At 48.9% G+C, this 26,176-nt stretch overlaps 4 protein-coding genes across 4 annotated transcripts; 1 reads left to right on the plus strand and 3 right to left on the minus strand.

The window, feature by feature from the left end:
• Nucleotides 1–2,369: 2,369 nt before the first annotated feature.
• On the plus strand, nt 2,370–3,685 carry J7T55_003296 (G1/S-specific cyclin Cln1; the record flags this gene model as incomplete). The annotated part of the gene is made up of 2 exons (XM_053138458.1): nt 2,370–2,579; nt 2,654–3,685. The coding sequence occupies 2 exons, from the start codon at nt 2,370–2,372 to the stop codon at nt 3,683–3,685; spliced, it is 1,242 nt and encodes a 413-aa protein (XP_052999161.1).
• Nucleotides 3,686–10,153: 6,468 nt separating this feature from the next.
• Nucleotides 10,154–11,439, minus strand: J7T55_003297 (chitin recognition protein; the record flags this gene model as incomplete). The annotated part of the gene is made up of 3 exons (XM_053138459.1): nt 10,154–10,740; nt 10,811–11,282; nt 11,338–11,439. 3 exons carry the CDS (start codon nt 11,437–11,439, stop codon nt 10,154–10,156), a joined length of 1,161 nt encoding a protein of 386 aa, XP_052999162.1.
• Nucleotides 11,440–14,511: 3,072 nt separating this feature from the next.
• Nucleotides 14,512–15,977, minus strand: J7T55_003298 (PNG1; the record flags this gene model as incomplete). Its single annotated transcript, XM_053138460.1, has 2 exons — nt 14,512–15,391; nt 15,460–15,977. The coding sequence occupies 2 exons, from the start codon at nt 15,975–15,977 to the stop codon at nt 14,512–14,514; spliced, it is 1,398 nt and encodes a 465-aa protein (XP_052999163.1).
• A 5,093-nt stretch (nt 15,978–21,070) lies between these two features.
• J7T55_003299 (uncharacterized protein) lies at nt 21,071–22,655 on the minus strand (the record flags this gene model as incomplete). Its single annotated transcript, XM_053138461.1, has 6 exons — nt 21,071–21,208; nt 21,296–21,669; nt 21,726–21,810; nt 21,883–21,953; nt 22,328–22,401; nt 22,546–22,655. The coding sequence occupies 6 exons, from the start codon at nt 22,653–22,655 to the stop codon at nt 21,071–21,073; spliced, it is 852 nt and encodes a 283-aa protein (XP_052999164.1).
• Nucleotides 22,656–26,176: the final 3,521 nt, after the last annotated feature.

Consider the following 26,176-nt stretch of genomic DNA (forward strand, 5'->3'; position numbering starts at 1 on the left):
CTACCTGCCGAGCTGGGTTGTAGGTACCACCACCTCTGCCTGCAGCGCAAGAGCACTTTGGAGGTGAGAGCGATCCTGGTCCCTGGATCCCACCCCTGCCTGGCACGCCTGCTAGCTTGGGTGCAGCACTGTGTCCGTCTTGCAGCAACGATCACCCCCCTGGGCTGGGTCCTTGCTGCGAGGAAAATGCTGATGGGGACCTCCTGTCCAATCCCTCTCCTTGTCGGCGTCCCACCTCCTACACCTACACCTTGCTCTCTCCTTGCATGCAAATATCTGCCTCTCCTCTCCTCTCCTCCTCCTCTCCCTCCACTCGCCATCCGCCATTCATTCATCCTTCCTCTCTCCCGAACCAGTCCTTCCAAACCGCCATCTCCCTTTCTTGACAACGCTCAGAAACGGAGGGAAGGAGAATACTATCCACTGGGCTGCATCGACATCCGCACCCAGCTGCCGCTCTAGTCCTTAGCCCCGAGTTCCACCACCAAGGACCGGACCGCCAGGACAAGCAAGCTCAACCCCAGAGAGCCTTGCAGAACGAGTCGAGATATATATCTTGGGTTCCAGGAGCACGAGAGAGGATTTAGTATCCCCCTCTTGTCATACCTTTCCCCAAGTGCCATCTAGACTCAATCCCCATTCTGCATTGTACTCGATCCGACTGGAATTCTTCGGCTCGACTTCGAGGGAATCTCAATCTCCCCCGCCCCGATCCCTTCGTCCAACCATTCCGCCCGACTCCCTACCAATCGATCGACCCCTCAGTCCTTGAGAGGTCAACGGTCTACGGAATCGAGTTGTCCACCGAACTGGTAGCAGACTCTCCGCCGTCCTACCAGCAGAGTACCGGAGCCGAGCAACTGTTCACACAGCTTACTCGGTTATCAAAAAGAGAAGGACAGCAACATCATTTGAGTATACGGCATCATTGTTGCACTACATGATCCCGTCAACGGTGGAGCTTCGTAGCTTTGCAAGGTGTTGAGAGCGAGAGGTATGTCTGAATGACTTCCCCCGGGCCAGCCGACGTGCCTTTCCATTCTTGTCCTTCCCCGTTTTTGGGGAATGGCTGGATTGGCCTCGTACCTGCATCAAGCTCTGGCACGGTCTCACTTTACGTGAATCCCAGAGTTGTTGCGTCACGGGTGTCGGCCCCGTGGTATTTCCCCAGGGTGTTTAATGATCCTAACCGTGGCTCGCTCCCTTTACAGGTACATGCCTACAGGCCAACCCATCACAGCCAACCTTGACAAGCTTTCCATCCTCAACTGAGGTAATCGCGTCTCGTGGGAAACGTTAATTCGTCGCTCCTACCCGACCTCAGGAATTGTGTCATTTTGTCTGTCTTGCCAGGCAATCGACCGTAGTGGTAAGGGATTCTCCTGTCTATACCCTCCTCTGAGCAACGATCTCTTTCCCCTTTTGTCCCTGTTTCTTGTCTTGAATCGCGCCAACGCGCTGGGGTCGCGTGGCTGTGAGATTTGGATGAAGACTCGAGAAACGGGCATCTGTGAGAGAATCTGCTGGTGCAGCTGTCTTCCCAGACCTGTTTCTCGAGTCTCCCATTCAGGTTTGCCCGGTGGTTGAGAATAAGCATCGAAGCCATTCTTCGTCTGCCAGAATAACCCATTCGAGGCAACTCGACGGGCGCACAATACGTTTGTGTGAAATTCTCCGCACGTCAGATTGCTGCACGGTGCCTGGTCTGATGTGTGTGAGATCGAGCGAATCAGAAGAGAAAGCCCGAAAGAATGAGAAAAAAGAGACTCCCTTCCCTTCCTTTCCTGACGGAGAATGGTGGAAACCACATTGTGGGCTGTCTTGAATTTCTTCGTTGAGATCTTGTCTTGATTCACCCCTGAAAGATGAGAATCGAACTCGAGGCTGATCAGAATCCTTGTCGGTGCTATAGAGCCGTGCATTGCATTTGCTGCAGCACAGTCGCCAAACCCACTTTTAAAACGGCCTGTGCTCCCGGCCACTCTTCCATCCCATCTCCATTTCAACCACAATTCAACGTGGCTCTCGACTCTTCAACTTCCTCCTTTTCGGCATCAGCCACAGTCACTCATTATCCAACCAAGCTGCCATTCATTCATTACAACAATCAACAACACACTCATTAATAATACTAATAATAGTCGACTCTCGACCAGATCATTTAATAGTCTTTTCTGACACCGCATTCATTCCTTCACCATCTCGACAGCCGCCGAACCGATTTGTTTCCAATTTCGAGTCTTGAGCACCCTGTCGACAACAACCAACTAAACAAGCTTCCTGGGGAACTTGTGTGTACATTTCGAACTGCCGAAGCCATCATCAACGATCATCCGTTCCGGTCCAATTTTCAAATACAGTCCAGTAAAATGGCTCCCCACTCTCAACCAGTTGAGGAGGTGTTCGAGTCCGACTACCCAAGGGTACATCCGTTTTCCGCCGAGCGAGCCGCGAGCCTGGTCCACGCCAGGAGATGGGACGCCAAGGTTGACAGGCAGATCACAATTGCTCATGAGCTCTCGAGGCTAGCCAGCGATGAATATCTCGAGGACATCATGCAACATGCGAGGCACATGGAGGTAGGTCCTATCCCTTTTCAATCATCGAACACTCCGAGTCTTTTACGAGTGGACACACACTGACTTTGTAACAGGACGAGACATTGCCCGATGCCAACCTCATCGACATGCAGCGTGAGATCCAGTGGTTCATGAGGCCTTACCTGATCGACTTCTTGATCGAGGCACATGCCGCTTTTTCACTTCTCCGGGAAACCCTGTTCCTGACCATCAACCTGCTTGACAGGTACTGCTCCAAGCGGGTAGTCTACAAGCAGCACTACCAGCTTGTCGGCTGTGCAGCACTCCTGATTGCCGCCAAGTACGGTGACAAGAAGGACCGGGTCCCCCAGATCAACGAGCTCAACAACATGTGCTGTGGTCTGTACGACGCCGGCATGTTCACCCAGATGGAGATGCACGTCCTCAACACGCTGGAGTGGAACATCGGCCACCCAACTGTCGACTTCTTCCAGTCCATCATCTGGGCTGACGAGCAAGACGACCGTGAGGTCAGGGACATGACCGCCTACCTGTGCGAGATTGCCCTCTACCACCGTGATTTCGTTTCCACAAAGCCATCGATCATGGCACGTGCATCTCACGCATTGGCACGAGCGATCCTCAACAGACCCGAGGTCAACGACGGCGAGTGGGACCGTGACTGCCGCGACACGCTCCTGACGCTGTCTCAACATCTTCACCAGCCTTCAGTCACGCTCTCCCGCAAGTACTCGTCCAACCACTACTCTCGCGTTTCCACCAAGCTCGCCGATTTCCTGGCGCAACAAGCTGCAATCCAACGACCACAGGTCAATGGTCCCGCGACACCTCCCGCAGAGTGCGGCACAGCGTCCCAGACCGCCGACATCTACAGCACTCCCCTCAAGGGCCACGGCTCCGCACCGGGTGTTGCTGATGGCTACATGACGCCACCTATCACCCCTGATGGGGCCTCATTTGGTGTTAACGGCCAGGTTGAGGGCTACAACCAGCTCCCACCTCGATGTCCAGTCACTCCCACCCCACCAAGCAGCCAAGTGAACGGGTTCCCACGACCTCCACAAGCATCATCACAATACAACGTGACATACTTCGATGGACAGCCAAATGCCGCGGCTCACTAGAAGACGAGCCGCGATGCGGCCCTCACGGGCTTGCGAAATCTTTCCATCGTACCTTGTCCTCGTTCACCTGGACCACTGGACAAGGGTAATTCATATCTTCGTTGTTGGGCATACAAAGTGTATTGATTATTCATGGAGACGGAACTAAAATAAGACTGCATCTGGATTTGGATACCAGCGTCATTGGCATTTAGCGAGTTTGATATTCACACGCACATGTTTACCTTCTCGTCTCAAAAGACTTTTACTTCGATTCGGCATGTCCACACCTTCTATTTTTCTCATCACTCCCAGCCCGCCTCGCATCGGGGTTCTTGTCAGGAGGGCTGTTATACCCAATATCCCCCAAACCGGTTTCAAAAAAGATCAATTGTCTCACCCTGCACCCGAGCACATACTCGCGAAGTTGTGCACCTAATATTACCCACCTACCAAAGATAGGGCTGGCTGGCTCTGCTTCTGACCAAAGGACGAGTTGGAAGAATTGTTTTCCTGGAAGACGAGACGACGAGCAGGTCATTTCGAGGCTGGAAATAGATTCAATTCTCAAAAAGTTCCCTCTCCGAGCCCAGAACCGAGTATCACCGGCGTACCTGTTTGAGAGCAAGCAGATTGACACTTGGTGGAAACACCAAGCGCGTCAACGGGCAAGCGAAGTCTGGAATAGTGGGACGATCAACCGTACCTGGTCGGTCCGGCAGCTTCAGTTTCAGCCTAGCCTCGGAAGGATCGGGGTGAAGTGGGCGCTCAACAATAGTGAGCACCTTGGGTTGCCTAGGGGACAGGCAAGGGATGGACAAACAGGGACAGATGGCTGCGGCTGCTCCTTGGACGAAGAAAAAAAAAGGGTTTCATTTATTTCCTATGTGTACAAACGGCGGGAAGAGGGTTTGTGAAAGGGACATTGGCATCGCAGGAACCCGCGCGATGGAGTGGGAGGATATTGGAATACTTTTGGCGCTCATTCGACGACGCACCCAAACCAGCACCGCGACAAAAAAAACACCGATACATATCACCATCCGCATCCATCATCATATCCACCGTGGCCAGTGTGCTATAGCGGTAATCTTTATTAGGGAGAAGTGAGGGATGGCTGCTATAGCTTAGCTGTATTCTATTCTCTTCATTAGATGAACAGAATCGAAAAAGAAAAAAAGACTCTTGTCTATCAAACTGCCTGCTCCGATCTGCTCTGTGAACTTGTGTGTCCTCTCCTGTGCCCAGTGAATATCACGGTGTAAATCGAGCAGTCCCAGCCACCCTCGTGGTCCGCCTGGGGGGCATCTCTGGACCCCTGGTGTGATCTCCCGATTGAGCTCGCCAGATCTCAGAATTGGGTGGGGGCAGGAGAAAGGGCGGAGATTTGGGTCTCGTGAAGTTGAAGTTTGAAGCCTTCGCCTGACAGGCCCCGGGCAGGCTGGAAATTGAGAGTCGCAGCGGTTCGCACCAGCGTGTTACTTACCCCTTGGGCCCCTTGGGTCCCTTCCCACCCCCGATCCGTCCTCCTGCCCGTTCAGGAAGTGACCCTCCCCATCCCGACCGTTTCATTGGTCAATGCCCCCACTTAGTCGGTCGGTTCTTCCCGGATCCCAGCCCATAGAACCAATAAGGCAGTGGACGGATTTAGACCAGACCGGGGGGCAGGAGCCTTGGGCCTTGGGCCTCCCTAACTGGAATGGGCGCCGTTGCTCTTAATGTCAATGCGGGAACGACGCACTAGAAGCATGCATTTCTGTTCTGGACGGGTAGGGGGGTTTTCTGGGTCGGAACTAGAATACTTCATGCTGGAATCGTCCTATTCAATCAATGCTATATGCTGCATGCTCTTTATCCAGAGGCGTGCAAGTGGGAGAGAGAGAAGAGTCTGGCGTGGGACGATGGGACAGGAGCGCTGGAGCAGGGAGGCGAGTACGACTCAGCCCTTTAATTCCGTCAGGTCTGGTGGGCTCTGGTCCACTGTTGTCAGCGCACCAGTTCAGGTCAGCAGTGTCAGGAGACAGCAGCAGAGCCACCAACAATTTGGTTTATGCTGTCTTTCATTCGATTGAATTGAATTCAATCCAATCCAATCAGACCAAATTCACTCACAAAGGAACCTAATGCTTGTTCAGCGGCCTGAAAGTCTCCGTGACGTATTTCTCCTCGACTGATGGGGGCGATCCTGTTGCTTTTCTTGGCCCCCTTCGAGACAATATGTTGCTCCAAATCCCCAAACGCAATTAGCGAGGCCTGCTTCATTGATTTGATTGATTTTGACGTCGCAACCCCAATAGGTACCAGATGAAGCCTGTGGAAATTCATCAAAAATCCCGCCTTTACCCAGGAACGTTATTGCATCAATAGCGGGCCATCTCACCCGCAGGAAACGGCTCCAGTCAGCCCCAGCCCAGGCCGAGCTGGTTCAAGCCACACGAGCCGACTACCCGGCCACAACGCCTCCCCCCCCCCCCTGGCGAGCTGCGCGGCCGCCCAACGCCCATGGGCTGGGGCTGGGGCTGGCTGGCTAGCCGGCTGCAAGCACTTTGGAGGGAATCGAATTTCCGAACTAGCAATTTTGCAGAGCAAAACCCCCCCGGCCCGTCCGGGGCTGAGTAGAGAGTGGGTTGATCGCTGACTGCTGAGAGGCCGCCGCCGCAGATTTGCTTTGCCCAATGCATGTCTGCAAGAGAAGGGTCAATCTACTGTGCATTTGCCCCAGGCGCTATGGGGGAGTGATCTCCTTTCCGTAATTTGAGGAGCCTGTCCCGGCCCCCTTGGCCCTGTGGGTTGGTCTCGATGATCTCTCGTTGGGGGAGCGACCGCTGAGGGAGGCACCGTGGGAGGGAACACGAGCCCTGGGGCGATGTTTTGCTGTACTGTAGCATCTACGGTACTGTTTATGGCTTAGGTCTGGCTGGTCGGTCGGCCACTCCATCACGAGCCCCGTTTATTTTGCGTCATCTAGTGCCCTTGACTGCCCGTCGGCCCCGGCCCGTTGACGTCGATGGCGGAGAAACGTCGGATGGATGAAGGTCCTCCTCCGCGCAGACGATCCACCTGGGGCGGCGTAGTGCGACCTCGGGGCACCGAGGCACCATTCCGCCGGTGCGATGCGTTGCACTCTGTGTCGGTGAGGCAGATAGGTTGGCACAGTTCTCACAGCTTCTGGCTACGGTGAGCTCCCTATTGTTGAAGTATAGGTGCCCAAGCTTTCCTATGGTGTATGCCCGACGAAGAGACGCCACTTGTCTTCTCTCGCTCAACATTTGCCTCGGCAGGTGGCCCTTCCCATACCTTAGATCTCAAAATGTTTCTCAGGTGCAGAATCTTAGGATTACGATCTCAGCATCTCGAGGTGAACAGAAGAAATGAGCTCGAGGCCAACCCGGCATACGTATCTTCACATGGAATACGCATGTATCCTTCCACAATATTTGTTACCCTAGTTGAAGAAATGATTTTGATTTGAAAAACGATGATACAGAAATATGAAAAGGAAGGACAGTTGCTTTACCTGTCTGTTAGGACATATGACAGATATCTATGTTTGCTGGCCTTGTGGGACTCGATTCAAAGTCGACGTTGATTCCTCTTCCTATTTCACCATCACATGCCAGGCTTTTGGTAACATCCCTGTATAAAGGTTTTATTACCTATACATAAATTCGCACTGTTTGTCCCAGTGTGCTCCTTTGGCGATGGCTCCTCCTCCTTTCCATTCTGGATCATCCATGAGCGAGAACGGATTCGAAGGGCTGGAACTCTGCCCCCTAATCCCAAAAACAGATCGAGTCTACGTTGAAATACGCAGTAGTGACAGTATGCGTAGACCACCAAACCTGTGGGAAACGATCGTATCCCAAGGTTACAATGTTCTAGCAGCTTTGCTAGTCCTCTGTGCGAGGTTGGTGGATGTCTTGCTGCTGGCTAAAGGAGTCCGTACTCATTTACATGTTGTGGATAGGTAAGTACCTAAGTAGCTACGTTGCGACACAGATAGCCTGAGGTCCTTAAGTCATTCTTGACACTAACAATCGTTCAAATTATTGAACTAGAACTGATTCCCACATATAAGTTACTGCTTTTCACTTAGAGACTGCCTTGGTACCGATAAAAGGCAACGGGCCCCGTAGTATCAACCTAATATCAGTCACCCATAGTCCAGTCCCATCAGCTCTTCCGCTGCTGGGCATTAATTATGCACTCTTGGTTTGTCCAACATGTAGACTCGCTCTCCCTTAGGCGTTCGAATGTGTACCGAAAGAAAGAAACCCCGCCTTGCTTGCAGGAGATGTTTAGCAGACGCCGATGCTTCCCCAGTCTTCAAACTCTTCGCCGGTGAAGTAGAGACTGAATATCTTGAATTGCACACTATGAAGATTTCGACGGTCACTTTCAAAAGACTGAAGGTATCTATATGAAGCGTCTCCTATAAGAAACTAGACATTCTGGGTAATTGTGTGCTCCACCGCATACCGCATAATACATAGGTTTAACACGCTGCTGCATCTGAGCTTAACTCATTGCTATTATGGTTCAAAGAGTAATGTATTAGGAGTTATGACATCCTCTGATATGTTTCTTTTCGTTACATCTTGGCATCTGCCCGTGGCTGTCTGGGTGCAGTGTTTCCTGCTCTTGAGCACGATCTCTCACGCGACTGTGGATATTCAAGGGTTTGGATTCAGATCAAGACGATGTCCACGAATCATTCCAAATTTTCAAAGAAGCTGTGCTGTTGTCGATTAATGCAATAGCTTTGTCATCTGAATTCTAATCGTAATGAGATGAACCCAACCAATATCATGTACATCGTCTCAATAGACACCTTAACCATATATAAGATAAACGATCTGTAAGCCACTAATCCGGAATTCATTTTGTATTGTGCCATTCATAATAGTCTTACTACAATTAAAGGCGTGCAAGTCGTCTACTTCTTTGGAATCTCCTATCCTCCAGCGCAGCCTCAAATCGGCTGTTACCCAAGCCACTGAACATCAGCGACAAATGGTCGGGTATGTACAATACAAGAACAATTTCAATCGAACACGAGAGTTTCCAAGGTCTAAATATGCGATATGCAAGAGTAGTATTACAACTCTCAACTCGCAACAGAATAGGCTAAGTCCGGCCCAAGAACTAAACATTCCTGCTACCTAAACATGATCATTGACCAGGCACTCTATGACCTGAAGACTCCAGCACCACTTTATAACAAGAGAATTACATCGCCAAGTTTGGATAGCTAATGAATTCAACTTGGGGAAATACCAGCCGGCAAGGCTACCCGCATCAGCTATGACTACTGTCTGTCCATACTTCAGCAACAGATGCCGTCTATTGATGACTTTTGATCAGAGTATTTTCTTCTCTCGATTCTCACTTTATTCTCGCACGTGACTCAAAGAAAGAGCCCGAATCAAAAACACCTGGGACATCCCTATGCCGTCGTCATTCACGATTCGCCAGGTCTCCACCTGTGGGTCGACCACGACATACACAAAAGTGGGAAAAAAAGACACAAAAAGGAACATGCAGCACCGGGCATTCGCTGGTCGTCACCGACCCAACTACTACTCCAGCTCTTACAAGCTTGATTAAGGGAGAGCGGACGGGATCCCATATTTTCTTGTAGATATGGTCGCATGTGATGGTCTAACGTGGTATCGTGACTTAAGACGGAAAGACACTCGTGTCATGTCCGCAGCTGAGGTTGGGAACGAGTCTCTGATCGCTTGCGACTTCAGGATCTCCGGGTCGGAATAGATGAAGCTCACAAAACTCACCGTTCTCGCTTGGTTGTCTGACGGGATTGGTCAAGACAGCTTGGGAGCCCAGAGAGCCTTCACTTGGGAGACAGGACGAACCGGGAGATAGAGGGCAGTATCGCGAATTTGCACAGGATAATAGATTGAGGAAGCTTCAAGCAAAATTCATTAATACTGCAATTCTAGTGACCTTAAATATCTCCATGAATTATGCGCAGTTAGAAACTCCTGGGTTAGTTGCGTGTATGAGCCACCCGGGCAAATGGTCGACTGTGCAAAACGCGCTTCATAAGGTCTTGACTACATGATCAATTATATGGCGGCTCTGTAAGCCCCAGAGGAAAGGGACATGCATTCCAGTCTTCAGTTCTCACACCCCGCAAGATTGATATACGACCGCGTTGGCGGATGGGCCGGAGGCATGAATAGCAGCTACGGGGAGTATTTGCCCGGACGAAGGTTAACACGTCGCATGGTCAGCCGGCTCAAGAACTCTCAAAGGATGTGGTGGCCATAATTCGCCATGGATGGCCTATTATATTGCATTTATGTCATCAAGGGCCGAAACATTTTCTACTCTATAGTCTAGAGCAGGTGACCAGATATGGCCCGACAATATCTGGGCCGGCACTTATGCGCAATGTGCCCCAGCACATCAGTCCATGAATATGCAAAGTGCTGGGCCTAAAACCGTATAAAAGAAACCTCAAGAGAATTACACCATTCCAGGGGTCGATTCCCCTGCCGGTGTCCCAGAACATCTCCTCACCGATGGGTCCGCAAGCGCATTGTTCAGCACGCCCTTGGTCCACTGCGTGAACGTCTGGCCCAGGTACAAGTTCTCGTCCGCGTACGTGGCATCATAGATTGCCACGCCGCCAAAGTTGCGGTTGCAGAAGTACGCGTCTACGATGTTCGCGGTCTCGTTCTGATTGAGGTAGAAGGTCGGGTCGTCGACGGCGTCCGTGCTGCCGGGGAGGCCGATGTACAGCTTCGCGGCCGCGCTCGCGCCGCCGGCGATGGCGGTCGACCAGGTGTCGTAGGTGAAGCCGCCAGATGGGAACGTATGCGTGCCCGACACGAAGTTCGGGTTGGCGTTGACCCACGCCCTCGCGGAGCAGGCTGCCGTGTTGTAGAACTGGATGAAGAGCGCGTCGAAGGCGACGGAGGCTATCACCTGGCCCAAGCTGGCGTCTGGTACGGTGCATTGGGGTGCGGCGGTGAGGAGGAGGCCCGTCTGGGGGGATGCGGGATATAGTGTGCGGAGTTGGTTGGCGAAGGCTATATATCCAGCTGATCCGTCTATACGGACGTTTTTGTCAGTTTGCTGCATCTTGACCCATTAAATTAATGCTGGGTGCTTGCTGCTTACCATCGGGAACGTTCTCGATGTCCATCGTGAAGCCATCGACCGCCGAGCCCGTAGCGTCACCAGCGACGTCGAACGGCCTGGGCAAACCCGCCTTGACCCAGATCTTGTTCCTCGGCCCAAATAGACCCCAGAGCTCATTCGCAAACTTCACACCGTCCGTTGCGCCGTCAAGTTGGTATTCGCCCGAGTCTCCTCCAAGAGCTAGGAGGATCTTCTTGCCGTACGTCCTCTGGCACGCCGCTATGTCAGACGCGATGAGCGGGCAGTCGGATTGCAGTGCGTCCTTGGTAGGATCCACCACACCGTTGTATCCTGGGCCAGCATACACGGCGCCGCTGCATTGATTTCCGAAGTTTGTTCCTGGGAAGCCATTTGCTTGGGCTGGGAAGAGGTTGACGAAGGAGAGGGCAATCGCGTCGATGTCGGGCTGCTGGCAGTAGTACAGCAACCGTTGCTGGTCGGGTCCTTGGCCCTGGATATCGGATCAGCCCAAGCGCTCTCACTGCTCTCTGCAGGGATAGACTTACCCAGTAGACGACATTATTAACTTTTGCGTTGATGTTGAACTGCGCCCACACCTGGGCAACATAGAAAGACACAAGAATGACTATTGAATGAATGGACGCCATGGCTGCAGAGAGACCCACTTGGGTGGCTTGCCAGTGACAGCGGAAACGCGAGTGAGAGTTGACGCGAGCATTATTCACGAGATACAGAGCATGCGTCCTCCTTATAAGCCAGTATCGAGTAATTGGTGTTGTTCTTGGGGCGGAGAGGAATGCTGTCGATTCAGCGCACGCGTGTGATATGGCGAAGTCTAAGACACACGCGCTGTAGACGAGTGATGGAAAACTAGCTCAAAATCCAAAAGAATTAGTGAAATTGTAGTCAAACAGCTTCAATTATAATGGTTCCAAAAATAGGGGTCTTGATGGCTATTTGTGCCCCAGGCCTCAAGTTGACGACAAGATCCTGCTTCTCCGCCATCGTGAAGCATCAGCTATAGAACGTAGTCACGCGACAATTAATGATTTGAGAATCGAGTCCAATAGCAAAGGCTTAAGTGACGGCTGCGGTGATGATTGAAAGAGAAAAACGAAGAGATTCAACACCCGTAGAGCAGGCCTTCGCCATACGCTGGTATGATAATTGACCCTCTTGGTCGCCCAACAAAGTGGTGAAGAAATATGAAGACGTAAGCAGCCATGTTTTCTCTCAAGCGGACCTCACATATACACAAAACTCTCACACTAAGCCATCGCTTTACACTTGACGAAGATTTGGGTCCAAAAAGCGGTAGAGTCGAATCCAATCGGCGGCCACAGTCAGTCAAGCTCGGGCAGATCTGACAACTCGAGGAAACCAGGTCGGACACTCGTTTCGTTCACCGTGAAGTGTTGACGAACTGACGGCTGTGGTACGACGAGGCGCCCTGCCAGTCTCTTCAGCCACAACATGTTCCGGTGGCAGAGCAGAAAAGGCCTGCTCGATGGCACTCCTGTCCGCCATGAGATGCTGACGGGCGGAATCGACTATCAGCCCAGGCGTAAGGATTCTGTGCTGTCTCGGCCCGGAGCAGTCCGCGGCTGCCTCTCTTGACCAGGTTTCCTCTCTTCATCGTGGCCAGGCCCAGAACCGTGGTGATGCCCATGGCCAACTTCGGCATTCCACCCAATACACTGCCACTCACCATTCCTGCCGGCAGTGTGAAGCCTTTAAATTTCGACCTGTCACTGCCCATGCCCGCCATACTTCAAGGCCCTCCCCACAGGGGCGCGCGCTCGCGCCTTGCAGGGCAGAGGGACATGGTTAGGGGGGGGGGTCCCGATTCTTATCTGCGGCGAGCCAACCAAAGCAGCCGGGCGTGCAGGAGAATAGCCTGTTCACCCATCGAAAAATTCTGTGCCCATGTCTCACCTCGGAGATGAGGGCGACCCACGGCACGCCCTGTGCCCTCGGCCCTCCGAGATGCCACTTAGTCCTATTGCTGCTCACGCTCACGAGGTGGGTGATTCGCCGTAGAGCCGAGTCCGTTGGTGTGGTAAGGGTACGTCCATCTCAGCCCAGGGAGAGGAGAGAGAGTGTGAGGGCACAGCCAAGGTTTACTACTGGCCCGATCTCTTACCGGCGGACATCGCACAGCTGACGACAACTGGCGATGGCTCGCGCATCCTCCCGGATGTGGTTGAATTCGGGTTGTGGGGGCGGGGGGCACTTCTGCACACACACAGCCGCCCCCTGCCCGCAGGCCGACGAGATGATGTGATGAGGCTCTCTGGCTGCCTGCTGCCTGGCTGGGGCTGGGCTTTTGCACAGGCATACGCACAACCAGGGCTAAAGTTGGTTGATAGCGAAATGAGAAATGAGGGAGGCCACCCCAGCCCTTGGAGGGTCACTAACACGCATTCACGTTCAATCTGCCGGGAAACTGTTAGTGCCTTGGGACATTTTCGGCCCGTCGGCCGGCCAAGTGATCTCCCCGGAGTGGGAGGTGGAAAGTGGACACAGATATACACACCCTTGAATATTTCCGTTTGGTAATCCGACGATTCCAGGCCTATTTCCGAGGCGTGTCATTGAATGGTGATGGCCTCAACGGCTCTTCCACACTTGTTTCCCTCGCTGGGTGTGGACAACATTGTCCAGCCATCGCTCTTAGCCAGAAGGATGGCCGATTCGGGGACCTTACGAAAGTGACATCCGACACGTCTCATTCCACAAGAGCTAGAGCTGACATCAAGACGACCAATCGCTTCCGAATAGCAAACCGCGGCTTCTCTACAGCTTCCGTAGCACTCCATGATCCTTGTGGGACTTGAAGTCGTGTTGTGATACGTCAGCATATTCTCACGGTAGGTCGATGTCACGGTTTGTCTCTCAATGTGGTTTTGAGCCCCTCCAGTGAGGACGGCTAAACATGTGGTATTTGGTATCAGACTTTTTCGAGCCTTCCTTCTCTCTACCAGGCCCCTAGAGAAAGTGTAAACCCTGAAGACCTCGTCCTGCCCAATTCCAACGAGGCCAGTCCCGCGCCGTCTTAGAAGACAACAGAAATCGTCATGTGCCTCGTGGTGCACTTTGTACATGAGTTGCCCACCTCCAGAATTGCCACCCCTTGTATATCGAAATCTCAAACCCCGGTGTTTGTTTGATTTGTATGCAAGTGCAATGAAATCTTGCCTTCCCCAAACGCCTTGACGCGAAGTCGGTTGCTTCCAGCGTCTCAAACCCACGGAAACACCAAAAGCATGGCTATAGCCCCGTTGCGCCGGCGCTGACAAACGGTGCCAACGCGGATGAATTGTTACAAATGAAAAATGCAGATAAGTCGTCGGTAGGAAAGTAGATACAGATGAGAGTTGAAAAGATGTTGAGGCGAGATGCCCCCGAGAATCGATTTCCGTCGGCGCCAAGCAATGGTATGTCTGCCATGCTCGAATTCCGGGCCACAGGAATAGAAGAGTAGATATTAGAGATATAGGGAATTATTGTCTGTCGGTGGGCGATTTTCCATCCGTTGATGGGTCGACGGGGCAGTCATCCCAAAGCCAAGCACTGTCCCCCCATGTGAATGATGAGAGGCTCGCCGTACTAGATGACGGCTGTACTGCCATGTTGTGGCGTTTGGGCGAGATGTGGCTGATGCCTCGCCAGTGGAGTGTCGTTGAACCGGGTCTTTCGAAGCTCGTGTTTCAGATCGTTCAAGGGAAAGGAGGTCGGCGCGAGGGGTCTTGGGGAGGCTGGAACTGTGATCTCCTTCCATTTTCGCCGCGTGCAGCGACCCATTCGGCGTTTCCACTCCGTCGCCCGGGCATTTCGGCGGGTGTCTTCGTGTCGTCGGATGATGAGGGTGCTCGTCGGGCGGGTTGTGGTGGAGCACTGGGACCAACTGGTGTGGAGCCAGGCACGAGTTGGGTGACGGCCTGGGTGATGGAAGAGATGACATAGCTGCGCAATTCGCGGTCCTCTCGCGCGTCCTCCTTTTCAAGACGGAATCGCTCATCCTTGCCCATGTTCGATCTTCGGATGTTCTTGATCTCTTGCAAGATGTATAGCAGGACTTCTTCAGGACATCGGGTCCGCTCGAGGGAATATTCGCTCTTCCGTACATATCGCCGGGTGACATCAGTGGCGCCGTCGATAGAGAATGCAATGCAGTATGACATCTTCTTGCCCCATCCTTCCGAGTAGAGTCGCGGGTTATCCCATGCCTCCTCGCAGGCATCGACATGCACCCATCTTTTCTGATGCTCCGAGTAGACTTCTGTCCACACGTGGTCTTCGGCATTCCATACCCAGCGGACGCGGCTACCTACGGCACGGCAGAGCATGCTGAAGCAGTTTGCCCACTCTCCGCATCGGCCCCTTCGTGTTTGAAGTAGTCGCCAGACGTCGCTGTATCGGGGAAAGCGTTCGTAAGCCCCGCAGGCAGAGTTCGAGCATCGGTACAATTCGACAATGAGGGCACCACAAGCATTCTCTTCAGGTGTCGGTGCGGTCTTGCCTTGGGCTACTGTTGGTGACAGGCACGCTGGGCATGCCGGATTGTTCACCCAGGTGAAAAAGGATCGTTTGAACCATCTGATGACTCGAGTCAGAAACTTGATAGTTCGCGTCAAGGTGGTCAGAGGGGTCGTGCAGAGACATACCTGAGCAGTGCTCGGACTACACAATCTTGGTAGCCCCAATCGGGTTTCCGGCCATCACCCATACTCTCAGCCTGTGCCTGCAAGACCTGTGCCTCCTCCTCGGCTTCTCCATAGACGCGATCCAACGGGATGACCTGGAGTGCCTCGTCGAGGAGCCCGGGGTTCTCAAATTTCGTTGGCGTCTGTGAGAGAGTGACCAGAAGGTTTCTAAACTTCTGAGATTCCCTGTCATTTGCTGCCGGCGCTGTGGGTACCTTTGGGATGTTACGCAGTGAGGCATACGCGGGGGGAGTAGCAGTGTGCGATGTTGATGGGCGTCCGGGTGAGGCTGGGGCGGCGGAGGCTCGCAGGTTCGCAGACGAGGCCGACTCTCGAGGCTGTGGTGTGCCCTGGCGAGATCGGCTGCTGAGCTCGTTTAATCGCCTGTCCCTTAAGAGTTGCTCAAACTGGATCCGAAGATCGTGTGCCCAGGCCTCATCATATTGGCCATCAGGCACATTGCCTCGGTTCGGGTCCATCTTTCGAGTCGAGTCGGTTCTAGAGTGATGTTCTCTCGATCCAGAATGCGGGTGTTGTGTGAAGGTCCACGGGGGAGGATATATGCGTGGCGCGACTCGTCGTCGTAAGCGCTTGCGGAATAGGCGTTGCAACCTAGATCGCCACCTGGCAAAGGGCCCCCTTCAATCTGGTGGTTGTGCTGGTAGTGTTTAGTCGGAGGGTAAAGTTAATCGCGGTCACGGCCGTCGCAGTCGCAGTGGTAGGCGTGATGCAATAATGGGTGACCTCGGCTCGATCTATACCACGTTCCTTGATCCCTTGGTGATGAACAAGAACACCATCCGCGCTGCCTGGACAAAAGAGTGTATAGGTTGAATGATGCGGCGGCGAGAGGGAGGGAGGAATAGACGCGGAGGCAAGGATTGAAGCGGAGGGCGGGATAGGAAGTAATAAAGAGGACGGCGAGTGTTAATGGGCGGCGGCAAGGTGGAGTGGGTATGAAGAGGAAAAGAAGGGAATAATGGTGCAGGAGGGACAAGAACACGATCGGGCTGGAGAGAGACGGCAGCAAAAAGAGTCGTAATCGGGAGCAGCAAGGCCAAACAAGCGGACCCTTGAGGCTTGAGGGGAGGAGACAGTGACAGGGAGATGGGAACAGCGGATGGATACGTGGGACGCTTGCGTACAGGGGAGTCGCAAGAGGGAGTGGTCCGGTCAGAGAGAGTGCGTGGTACGTACGGTGCGGCAGTGGGGAGGTCAGGGTAAGAGCCGAGAGTGGACTGGGCGACTGCGACTGGGTGACTGGCGACTGGCGACTGGCGACTGGCGACTGGGGGCAAGGGATTAGTGTGCAATTGCGTGTTGCGTGGACGTCCACCTCATTTGATGCTGGCGGGCTGCCCATGCTGCCATGCCCAACCTTGGGAACCCTGCCATACTGTACCCTGCCATCCATAGCCCTGCACATGTACTGCCCTGCGCATGTACTGCCCTGCCCTGCCCTGCCCTGTCCTGCCTGCGACGACTGATTTACACACACGGGGCAGCAGACTGGCTGGCTACTACCAAGTACGTACCTTTACAACCAAGCCAACCTAGTCTGCTAGTCCAACAGTCCAAAACGACAAGCTGGCCCTTCAATCGAATAGAGCCATGCAGGTACTGCCTCACTGCATGACAGATAGAGGGACAGATAGACAGACAGACTCGTGAGCAAGCGAAAGAACACAGACAGTCCAGAACAATAAGCCAACCCAACCTTAGAAGGCACAGGCCAGGACACGCCGGCGCAGGGACAGGCGCACGTCGTAACAGTTCCTTCCTCACATGCACGTGGAAAGCCCGCCCACAGCACAGCACGGCACAGTACAGTACGAGCAAAGTACCTGCCCAGCCTAGGTACTAAGGCAGTATGGTAGGCGGACGGACGGGTAGGCGCACTGAGCCGATGACCGATGGGGAATGGGGACGGACGGTGTGGGGCCTGGGCGCCTCTTTCCCTCTGTTTCTCACACTCTCTCACACTCTCACTCGCTCCTGCTACCCTCGGTTTGGCCCCACCTGCCCTCACTGACGAAAAAAAGAAGAGGAACCCCGGGCTCGTCGACAGCTGGACGCGCGTTCAACAAGCCACGGCCACCCAATCACGCCCCATCATTTCGAAAGTGTATGGCCCGTCCGCAGCGGGTCGGTACACGTCCTGATGTACCCAGGCACCTTTGTACCACCGTATCTGGTTTTCCCTGCCCTTCTCTGCTGCTCGCCTCTTGCTTCTGGCGCTGCACGCTCCACGCTGCACGCTCCTCGGAACTCAGAATAACTCTGGCACACACGCCATCTATAATTAACGACGGCGCTGTACGCGGTGAACTCTGCTGATGTCTGTCCCTCTTTTCTTGCCTGCTATCTACCAAGGAGGATAAGGTTGTCTTGAACAGATAGAATTGTGCTTTATTTTGATGGCGAGGAAATGGAAATAGAAAGACAGACGAGATTATCGGCTGTTGCTGAATGGAATGGCCGTGGTCCCAGGCCCCCTCTCCTTCTCGTGCACATCACGTTAATCTCCGATGCGGTAGGTAACAGTACAGTAATGTGTTTCTGCCCTTTGCAGAGGATGACGAGGCTCAGGTCTTGGCATCGCCGCGCAGTGCAGTCCTAGCCCCAGGTTGCCCCAGGCCTCCCCCCTCCGCGTGGCTTGACTGTGCAACACGACAGAATTCTTCCACTCCATCACTGCCGCCGTTGGACCCTACTGTTGCAGCAGCCAGGCTGACTCCTGAGCCTACCTGTCAGCCAGAAGATTAGAGTGTGTCCAATCCATCTAGTCTTGAGCATCGCCTGCCGGCCCGAGTCAGAACCTGGCCCTGGCTGATGAGGCCTCGTCTTCATGAGGATACCTGAATGGAGATGGAGATGGATGCGCTCGACAGCCTGGCCTGGATGAACTCTACACAGCACAGACTGACGGGACACGCGCGTGAACCGGTCCAGACAGCACCGGGGCAGTAATGCGGATCGACAACCTCTGACTCTTGAAACGTTTCTGGTGTTGAGAAACATGTGTTATGTAATCAGCGCCGACCCAGGTGTTCCTGTCTCCTCGCCTCATCAGCCTTGTTTCTGCCTACCCCCCTCCCTTACCTCATCTCACTCGGCCCCCCTTCTCCACAGTGTCGCACTTCAAACCACTGCGGACTGTGCGATGACGACCACTGCATTCGGCACACCCTGACCCGGACGGCTCGATGCTTCAGATTCAGATTTGCAAAAAAGATGCTTAATCCCATAGTCAGGACACGCCCTGTCACTCCTCATGGTCGCGAGAAAGATGGGATGATCGTCCACCACCTCCTCGTTCCCCATTTCCGTGCTCCAGTCTCGCGTCTCTTTCAGACTGCCAGAGTCGATCTCGCAGATCAACAATTTGTCAACTTCGCGAAACTGCAACAATCCACGTACTCATCGTTTCGCTTCCGCCAGATACTCGCCCACTCCCGTGCACCCCTTCCCACCTTGACGTGGCCCGACCTGCTCGGCCCAGAAAAATGGATGTTGACCGACTCGGACAGCACCGCCGCCGCCGAACACACCCAGCGGTGTGCTGTCATTGTTGACTTGGCCGGGTTTTTGGGTCGTCGTCAGTCGGCGTGTCCCTCCTCGCAGCCTCCACGTGTGAGGCGACACAGTTTACCCCAGGCAGGATAGATGACGACGTCCACTCCCGCCTGGCACTAACCCGCGATTGCTAATGCTGCCATGCACACTGGAGCATTTCGATTCGCGGCTCATTTGTCCGGCGTAAGACCGCCCGCCGGCTTGTCCAACACGACGCGCCAGACTACTTACAACGATGCCCACGCGGCATGTCGTGACCCTCTGTCCAGCAAGAAACATTACTTCAATCCACCGTAGACACACAAAACAAGCGGCGGAGCCTAATAATCTACCTCGATGCCAAACCAGCCCTGTGAATGAACAGTACGGAGTAGGGGGCAAGAGTCTCTTGGGCCTTGGCAACAGGGTTTCTCGATTCCAAATCGCGGCATTGTCGAAACTCTGATGTGCTGCGCCCTACGCAGATTGCCATCAAGGTTTTGACGAAGCCTCACCACAGGTCCCATGCTGCTCCAAGCTTCAGCCTCAGCGCCCCCAGGCATTGCCAGAAGAGGGAAACCACTCTGTGCGTGGTGATCGACCTCGCACTGTAGCGTCAGGGAGAGCTTGCGCGGCCTGCTTGGCTTGGTGTGGTCCTTAAACTCCAGCCCAGGTCGCGGGTCGCCACCCCACACAGCAGATCACTGGCCCGTCAGGCCCGTGCGCTTCTCAACCAGTCCTCTGGGTAAGCCGGGCCAAAGTCTTGCCAAGTTGTGCAGGGGGGTTTTTCGGTTCCCAAGATTCTGTTCTATCGATATTCGAAGCCGGACCTTCTAGGATGTTAGATTGATATTCAAGCATCAGGATGCAGATGCGGCTTGCCGCGCCAGTAGATCTGGTCATCTTTCAATCACATCGACAGACGATGCGAACCTCGACCACTGGGCTGGTGCCACCTGAGAGGAACAAGTGATCCAGGAGTGCGCAATCCTTTGGGGTCCGTTCTAACCTGTTAGGATTTCCGAAGTGCAATCCCACATTCCACCACTGGTCACCATCCACAGATGCTGAGTAAGGATCGGCTATCTGGTCGTCGACTGTCCACGAATATAGATTGCACAAAGCAACTCGGCACTATATCTGAAGAGTCCCGTCGAGGTGGAAGCGCGGCTGTCACGTTGACGGCTCCCACAAGACATCGGGACATCTGCTTAGGTATACGCGCGCTCGTACAGGTCTCGAGGCTTCGATGTCACCAGATTCCAGATAGTAGTACTGTGTACTATCCCAATGCGAACGCCTTGCGCAATAGACCGTCCCGTCTCATGGGTCCACATTGCTAGCTGCCGGTCGGCGAGGGTGTCATCCTCCGGGGTGCAGGGTCCTCACCATGATCACGAAGTGACGACGTCCCTGACCTCAATACATGGCTTTCGTCTACCCTAATTTCCCGTGTGACAGCCGCGCAAACGTCCGGTCCTCCTAGCAGCCTGTCCCCCTTTTCTACTTGTTCCATATTCATGGAGTAGTTGCCGGCTACCGATCGAGACCAGGATGCCTGGATCTACGCTTAGATAAACCAACCAAGGTGGATGCCGAAGTCCGGACCACCAGCCTTCGGATCCGAGTCAGCGGCCGGTAGCCTCTCTGTCCTCTGCCTTTCCGTCATATATTTTTTGATACTTTGTTGGAACACGGCAATAGTCTCATGACTACATTGGAGCTACTGGCATACTCGTTGCGCAAGTACACGGCCTCCAGCCCTGTCGAAGGATTCAATCTCATAATTAGAAGGTCACAATATCGAATTCATGGTCACAGTATTACACAGAATCTCAGACCATGACTGACTATACGCCAGAACCAATAGATATCAGTAAGCCACGTGTGTATTAGACATTGTGGCCCACCCAGTCTCAAAATACCGCAAAGATTTTCGTTTTCGCTCCCTGCTGAACGAGAAAACTTGATCGTCTGCCCAGAGTGACGGAAAAGGCTGCCCACGTTACCGGGTCCCTCATCTCAGAGCAGCGTGGTTGACGCGCGTCTCTGCGCCCTCAACCCGTCCCATGTAAGCAAAAGTCTCCACTACGGGATAACTCAAAGTCCTGGGGCGACCAGGGCTGATCCTTGAAGGTGAGCAGACTGCGCGGACCTGCCAATTTCTCATGGTTCTTCCATAATTGAAAAAGAGTGCGTATGAACCTTTCCCAAAAAGATGCCCTTGTCGCGTTGCACACACACAGTCAGGGCCGCGGACGCCCAGGTACCCATCGATAATGTCATGCCATGAAAGGCCAGGAATGGGGGGATAAGAAATGAGCCGGCTCGAAAAGGGAATCGCCATGGCGACAGCGTGTCCCTCGAACATGTGGGCCCGGGGTTGGCTGGCAGGCTGGGCGGCCATGAGAAGTGGGAACGTCACCCGCCGGCGTCGCTGTCGTCGTAGCCCGCCAAGCAGGGAAGGCTGGCGGGAAATTCTCGCCGTCAAATAGTCGGCAGAGTATGTGCATGTGGTGCCACATGGGAAGGGGAATACTTGCTTTCTCTTGCTGACGCTACCGTGCCGCCACGCGCGACGCGGCATGTGGGAGACGACGCCCGACTGATCTATTGCTGACTCGGGAGTGGTTTGCCTGTTTGCGTACTCCTCTCTCTTTCTCCCTGTGTACGTACTCCTTCCTGTTTGATGTCCAGTCCAGGCGGGATGAAACGGGTTTCTCGGACACGGACCGTGACTGTCGGGATGGAAACAAACTAGTGTGATGATGGGGCGTTTGGTTCCAAGTTGTCCTACGGCAAGATTATAGGCATATCATGACCACGTACTGTCGAGTGTAAGGCGTGGCAAACATTGCTGCCCAGCATATACTCTGGCGGGTTGGCAATCATGCGGTTCTCTTGTACGGATATGCAGCACTGAGTGAAACTAGACGGCGCGGAATGAGTGTTTAGTTTCGTATGCATAACTCGGCACGTGCCGCGCACAGAAGTCCGGTTAATTCTGCACTGCCCTCTCAAGGTTTACAGGTAATTATGGACACACTTGGCGACCACATTATACTTTCCTATTGTCATGTCTAAAACCTTCGAAACATTACGACGCGTAACGGCTCGAGAAGAGGCTTTTGATCCCTCGGACTAAATATCGCCGTCGTACAGGATGGAAAGTCACGAAATTGCAATCACTTCTATCTGGCACATGACGCTGCATTTGTGTGCCTCATGAGCAATATAGTCTTATTTTGGCATCCTGACATGGCTGCCAACGTACCGTTTTTGTCAGCACCCATATTGCCCAGCCTTAATCTCGAAGAGGGGCCCCCCAGCAAGGTCACAATGAGATGGCTACAACCCAAGATGATTCAGTGGTGGGGTCTAGACCCAGGTCGGGTTGCCCGTCTTCGCGTGGACGGGCATCTGTTGATCACATCCCGTCGTCGGGCGATGACCGGCCTAGTTAAACAGCCATGCACCTAGATAGCTCGACACCATCCCGATAGCTGAAGCTCGAAGCTCAGGGCACCTGTTACAAATTGAGAATCATAGACGGTTGTGGGTTTGCCCCTAGCGAAGACCTTGAAAGCCACCTGGATCAGCATTGTGCTAGTCCTACGACAGCGTCATGTAGGCAACGGGGCAATGTCGATCAAGCTGACGACGACGCTTTGCCGACTAAGGTGACTGAGACGCGTGTGCTGACCACCAAGACACTATGGGTCTTCTTTTCTTTTTTTGGGAAAAAAAAAAGTATGCAACCGGGTCCTGGGCTTGGTTTGGTATGCGAGATGTCAGGCCGCGGTTTAGCTGACGACCAAGAGAGGAGTAGGTGGGCTGGTGACGATTGCCTAGTCGGAATGAAGCCGAGAAGGGCTCATGTTTGCGCGTCCAGCTATGCTAGGGCATGCAAGAGAGAATAGGCAGCCGAGAGTGCACTAGGAAGTGCGCCACTCAGTGACCTTGCCATGCAAAGGCTCAGTGATGAGGCCGATACCAAGAAGTTGACATGCTCATCTCTGGACGAGGGATAAATCAATATTACCTTGCGTGGCAAGGTGTCTTTCGATCCGATACCTGTTTTCATCTGGTACACCGCTCGTAAGAGGTGCCCTCTGAATTGGTATCACAATTTACAAATCGAGCCTGGGTCTCTTTCAAAGCAGACCGTGATGCATGCATGAACTAGTTAAGAAATGGCTGATCATGAACAGATAGACGCTCCTCAAGTCGAGGATACTGTGTTGAAGGTCGATAATAACGAGTGAACAAAGCGGTTGATATCATAAGCAGAATCTTTCTTATTTGTGTTGTCTTCTCTTTAGCTTTTATCTGGCACCCCCTCTCTCTTTCGCTATAGCTAGCTTCGCCATACAAGTGAAGATAAATCCTGTGCTGCTCGATCTTGCACGGTATGTCGAGATAATGGCATGTGTATAGCAGTATCGTTAAGTCTGAAAATTAACTTGCCAGTTTCTAGTTCTCCCCACCGACTACAAACTTGTACAGTGCTTGTCAAGCCTGAAAGCGTATTTGTTATCATGATAAAATTTCTTAATGTTGCAAATTTAGTGTACATACGAGCTGCTGGAAGTTATTACAGAAAAGTGCGCACCTATTAAAGTACCTATAAATTATACTCTAAAGGCTTACCTTCTGCTAAAATAAACTTAGCTAAAATAATAATACTTTTATTAATACTTTATTACTTACTATATAATTTATAATATTTTATAGTTATAAGCTTAGTTTACTAACTTATTTTTTTTTTAATTAAAAGTATTAAAAATTTATAAAGTAAAAAATTTATTTAATAAGCTTTTAATTACTTTTTTTATATATATTATTTAATATATTATACTATTTTTAATAAACTTTTTTTTTTTATTATAAGTTTAATTTAATTATATTAATAGTAGAAATTAATATATTTTTTAATAGCTTTTTAAAATAGTTTATAAATAATTTATATTTATAATTTAGTTAGTATATATTTTTAAAATTATATTATAAATTAAAAGGGTATTAAAAGTATATAAACTTAAATATATTTAATAATAAGCTATAATTAAGTTTATAAAATATAGTGCTTTTTTTTAAAAAATAGTATATTAAGTATTTTAGAAAATAAAATATTAAATATTAAATAAAGCTTAATATATAATAAATAAGCTAAATTATTAATAAGCTAGAAAATAATACTTTTAAATTTATTTTAATACTTTTATTAATATATATATTAAAAAAACCTATTAAATTTAAAAAATTTATTATTAATAAAGTTATAAAGTATTATAATTTTTATTTAAAAAGTATAGTTATTAAAAAAATAAATAATAATAAAATAAATAAAATAGTTAATAAAATTTAGTTATAAATTTAAAAAAGTATAAATAAATTAATTTTTAAATTTAACTTTATATAACTTTTTAAATTTAATATTTAAAAATAGGTTTTTTTAATATAATAAATACTTTATAATATTTAAATTAATATAATATTAAATTATTATATATTATAAAATATTATAATTAAAAATTATTAAATATATTTTATAAAAGTAAAAAGCTATATAATATAATTTAAAAATTAATATTAAGTTTAATATAAGCTTTTTTTTAATAAATAAGCTTTTAAAATTTTAAATATTAAAAGTATAATTATTATTAAAAACTTTTTTTATATAATTAAATATTATTTTATTTTAATATAATTTAAAGCTAAAATTTAAGAAATTATATAAAATAAGGTTTTTAAATTATTAAATTTAATATTTAAAAAGTATAAAAAAGTATTTATAAGCTTTTTAATATATAATTAAATTTTTATAGTTATAGAATTTTTAAATATTTTTATTATATTTAAATAATAAAAATTATAAATTATAATATTATAAATATAAAAATTAAAAGAATAAGTATAATAAATTTATAAATTATAATAATATTTTTATTTAAAAATATAAAAAATATTATATAATTAAGTATTAAAATAGTATAACTTTTTAAAATATTATTATATTAAAAAAAAGTTAAATTAGCTAATATTTTAATTACTAAGTAAATATATAAAATATATAATTATATAAAGGTTAAGTATAAATTATAATACTTAACTTATTATTAAATTAAAAAATAAAAAGTAGTTAATATTAAATTAAATTAAATTAGTTTAATTATTATTTATTAAAGTATAAGCTAGCTAATTATTATAAAAAAATTTTAATATATAATATTTAAAATTTATTAAAAAGTAAATATTTTAATAAATATATTTTAATTAAGTTAAATATTAGCTATTTAAAGGTTTATAAAATCCTTATACTTTTTTATTTTTATTTTTTTTATATTTTTTATTCTTTATTTTTTATTTTTTATATTATTTTAATAATAAAGTTTTTTAATATATAAAAAGCTTAATATACTTTTTTACTTTATATAAAAACTTTAAAATTTATTTTTAAAATTTAATTTTATAATATTTTTTTTATAATATATTTTATTTAAAATAATTTTTTTTAAAATACTAGCTTTTTTATAATTAATAATTTATAATAATAATTTAAAATATATATTTAAATAATAATTATAAGTATAATAATTAAGTATAATATATTAATAATAAATATATAAGTTTAATATAATATATAGTTAATTTAATATAGTATTTAGTAAATATATTAAAGTATTTTTTATAAAATAGCTTAAGCTATAAATACTTAATACTTTTTTTTTTTATAACTTTTTATATATAAATTTATTAATTATTAATTTAATACTTTTAAAAATATTTTATAATTAAATATATATTTAAAAAAATAAAAATTTAAAAGTATTTTTAATATTATATTTAAAGTACTATATACTTATAAACTTAATAGTTTTTAATAATTATAATATAATATATTTAATTAATAATATTTAATTATTAAAATTAAACTTTTTTATTAAATTTATTAAAGCTAAATATATAAATATAAAAATAACTTTATTTTTAATAATTAAAAAACAAAAAAAAATATTTAAAAATATATTTAATAAAAAAATAAAGCTATAAATTAAAAATTTTAAATTTAAAAATATAATAATTATAAAGGATTTTTATATAAATATTACTTTTAAAGCTT

This window comes from Diaporthe amygdali (assembly GCF_026229845.1).
Source record: "Diaporthe amygdali strain CAA958 chromosome Unknown NODE_3_length_2959817_cov_65_330692, whole genome shotgun sequence".
Classification (NCBI taxonomy): domain Eukaryota; kingdom Fungi; phylum Ascomycota; class Sordariomycetes; order Diaporthales; family Diaporthaceae; genus Diaporthe; species Diaporthe amygdali.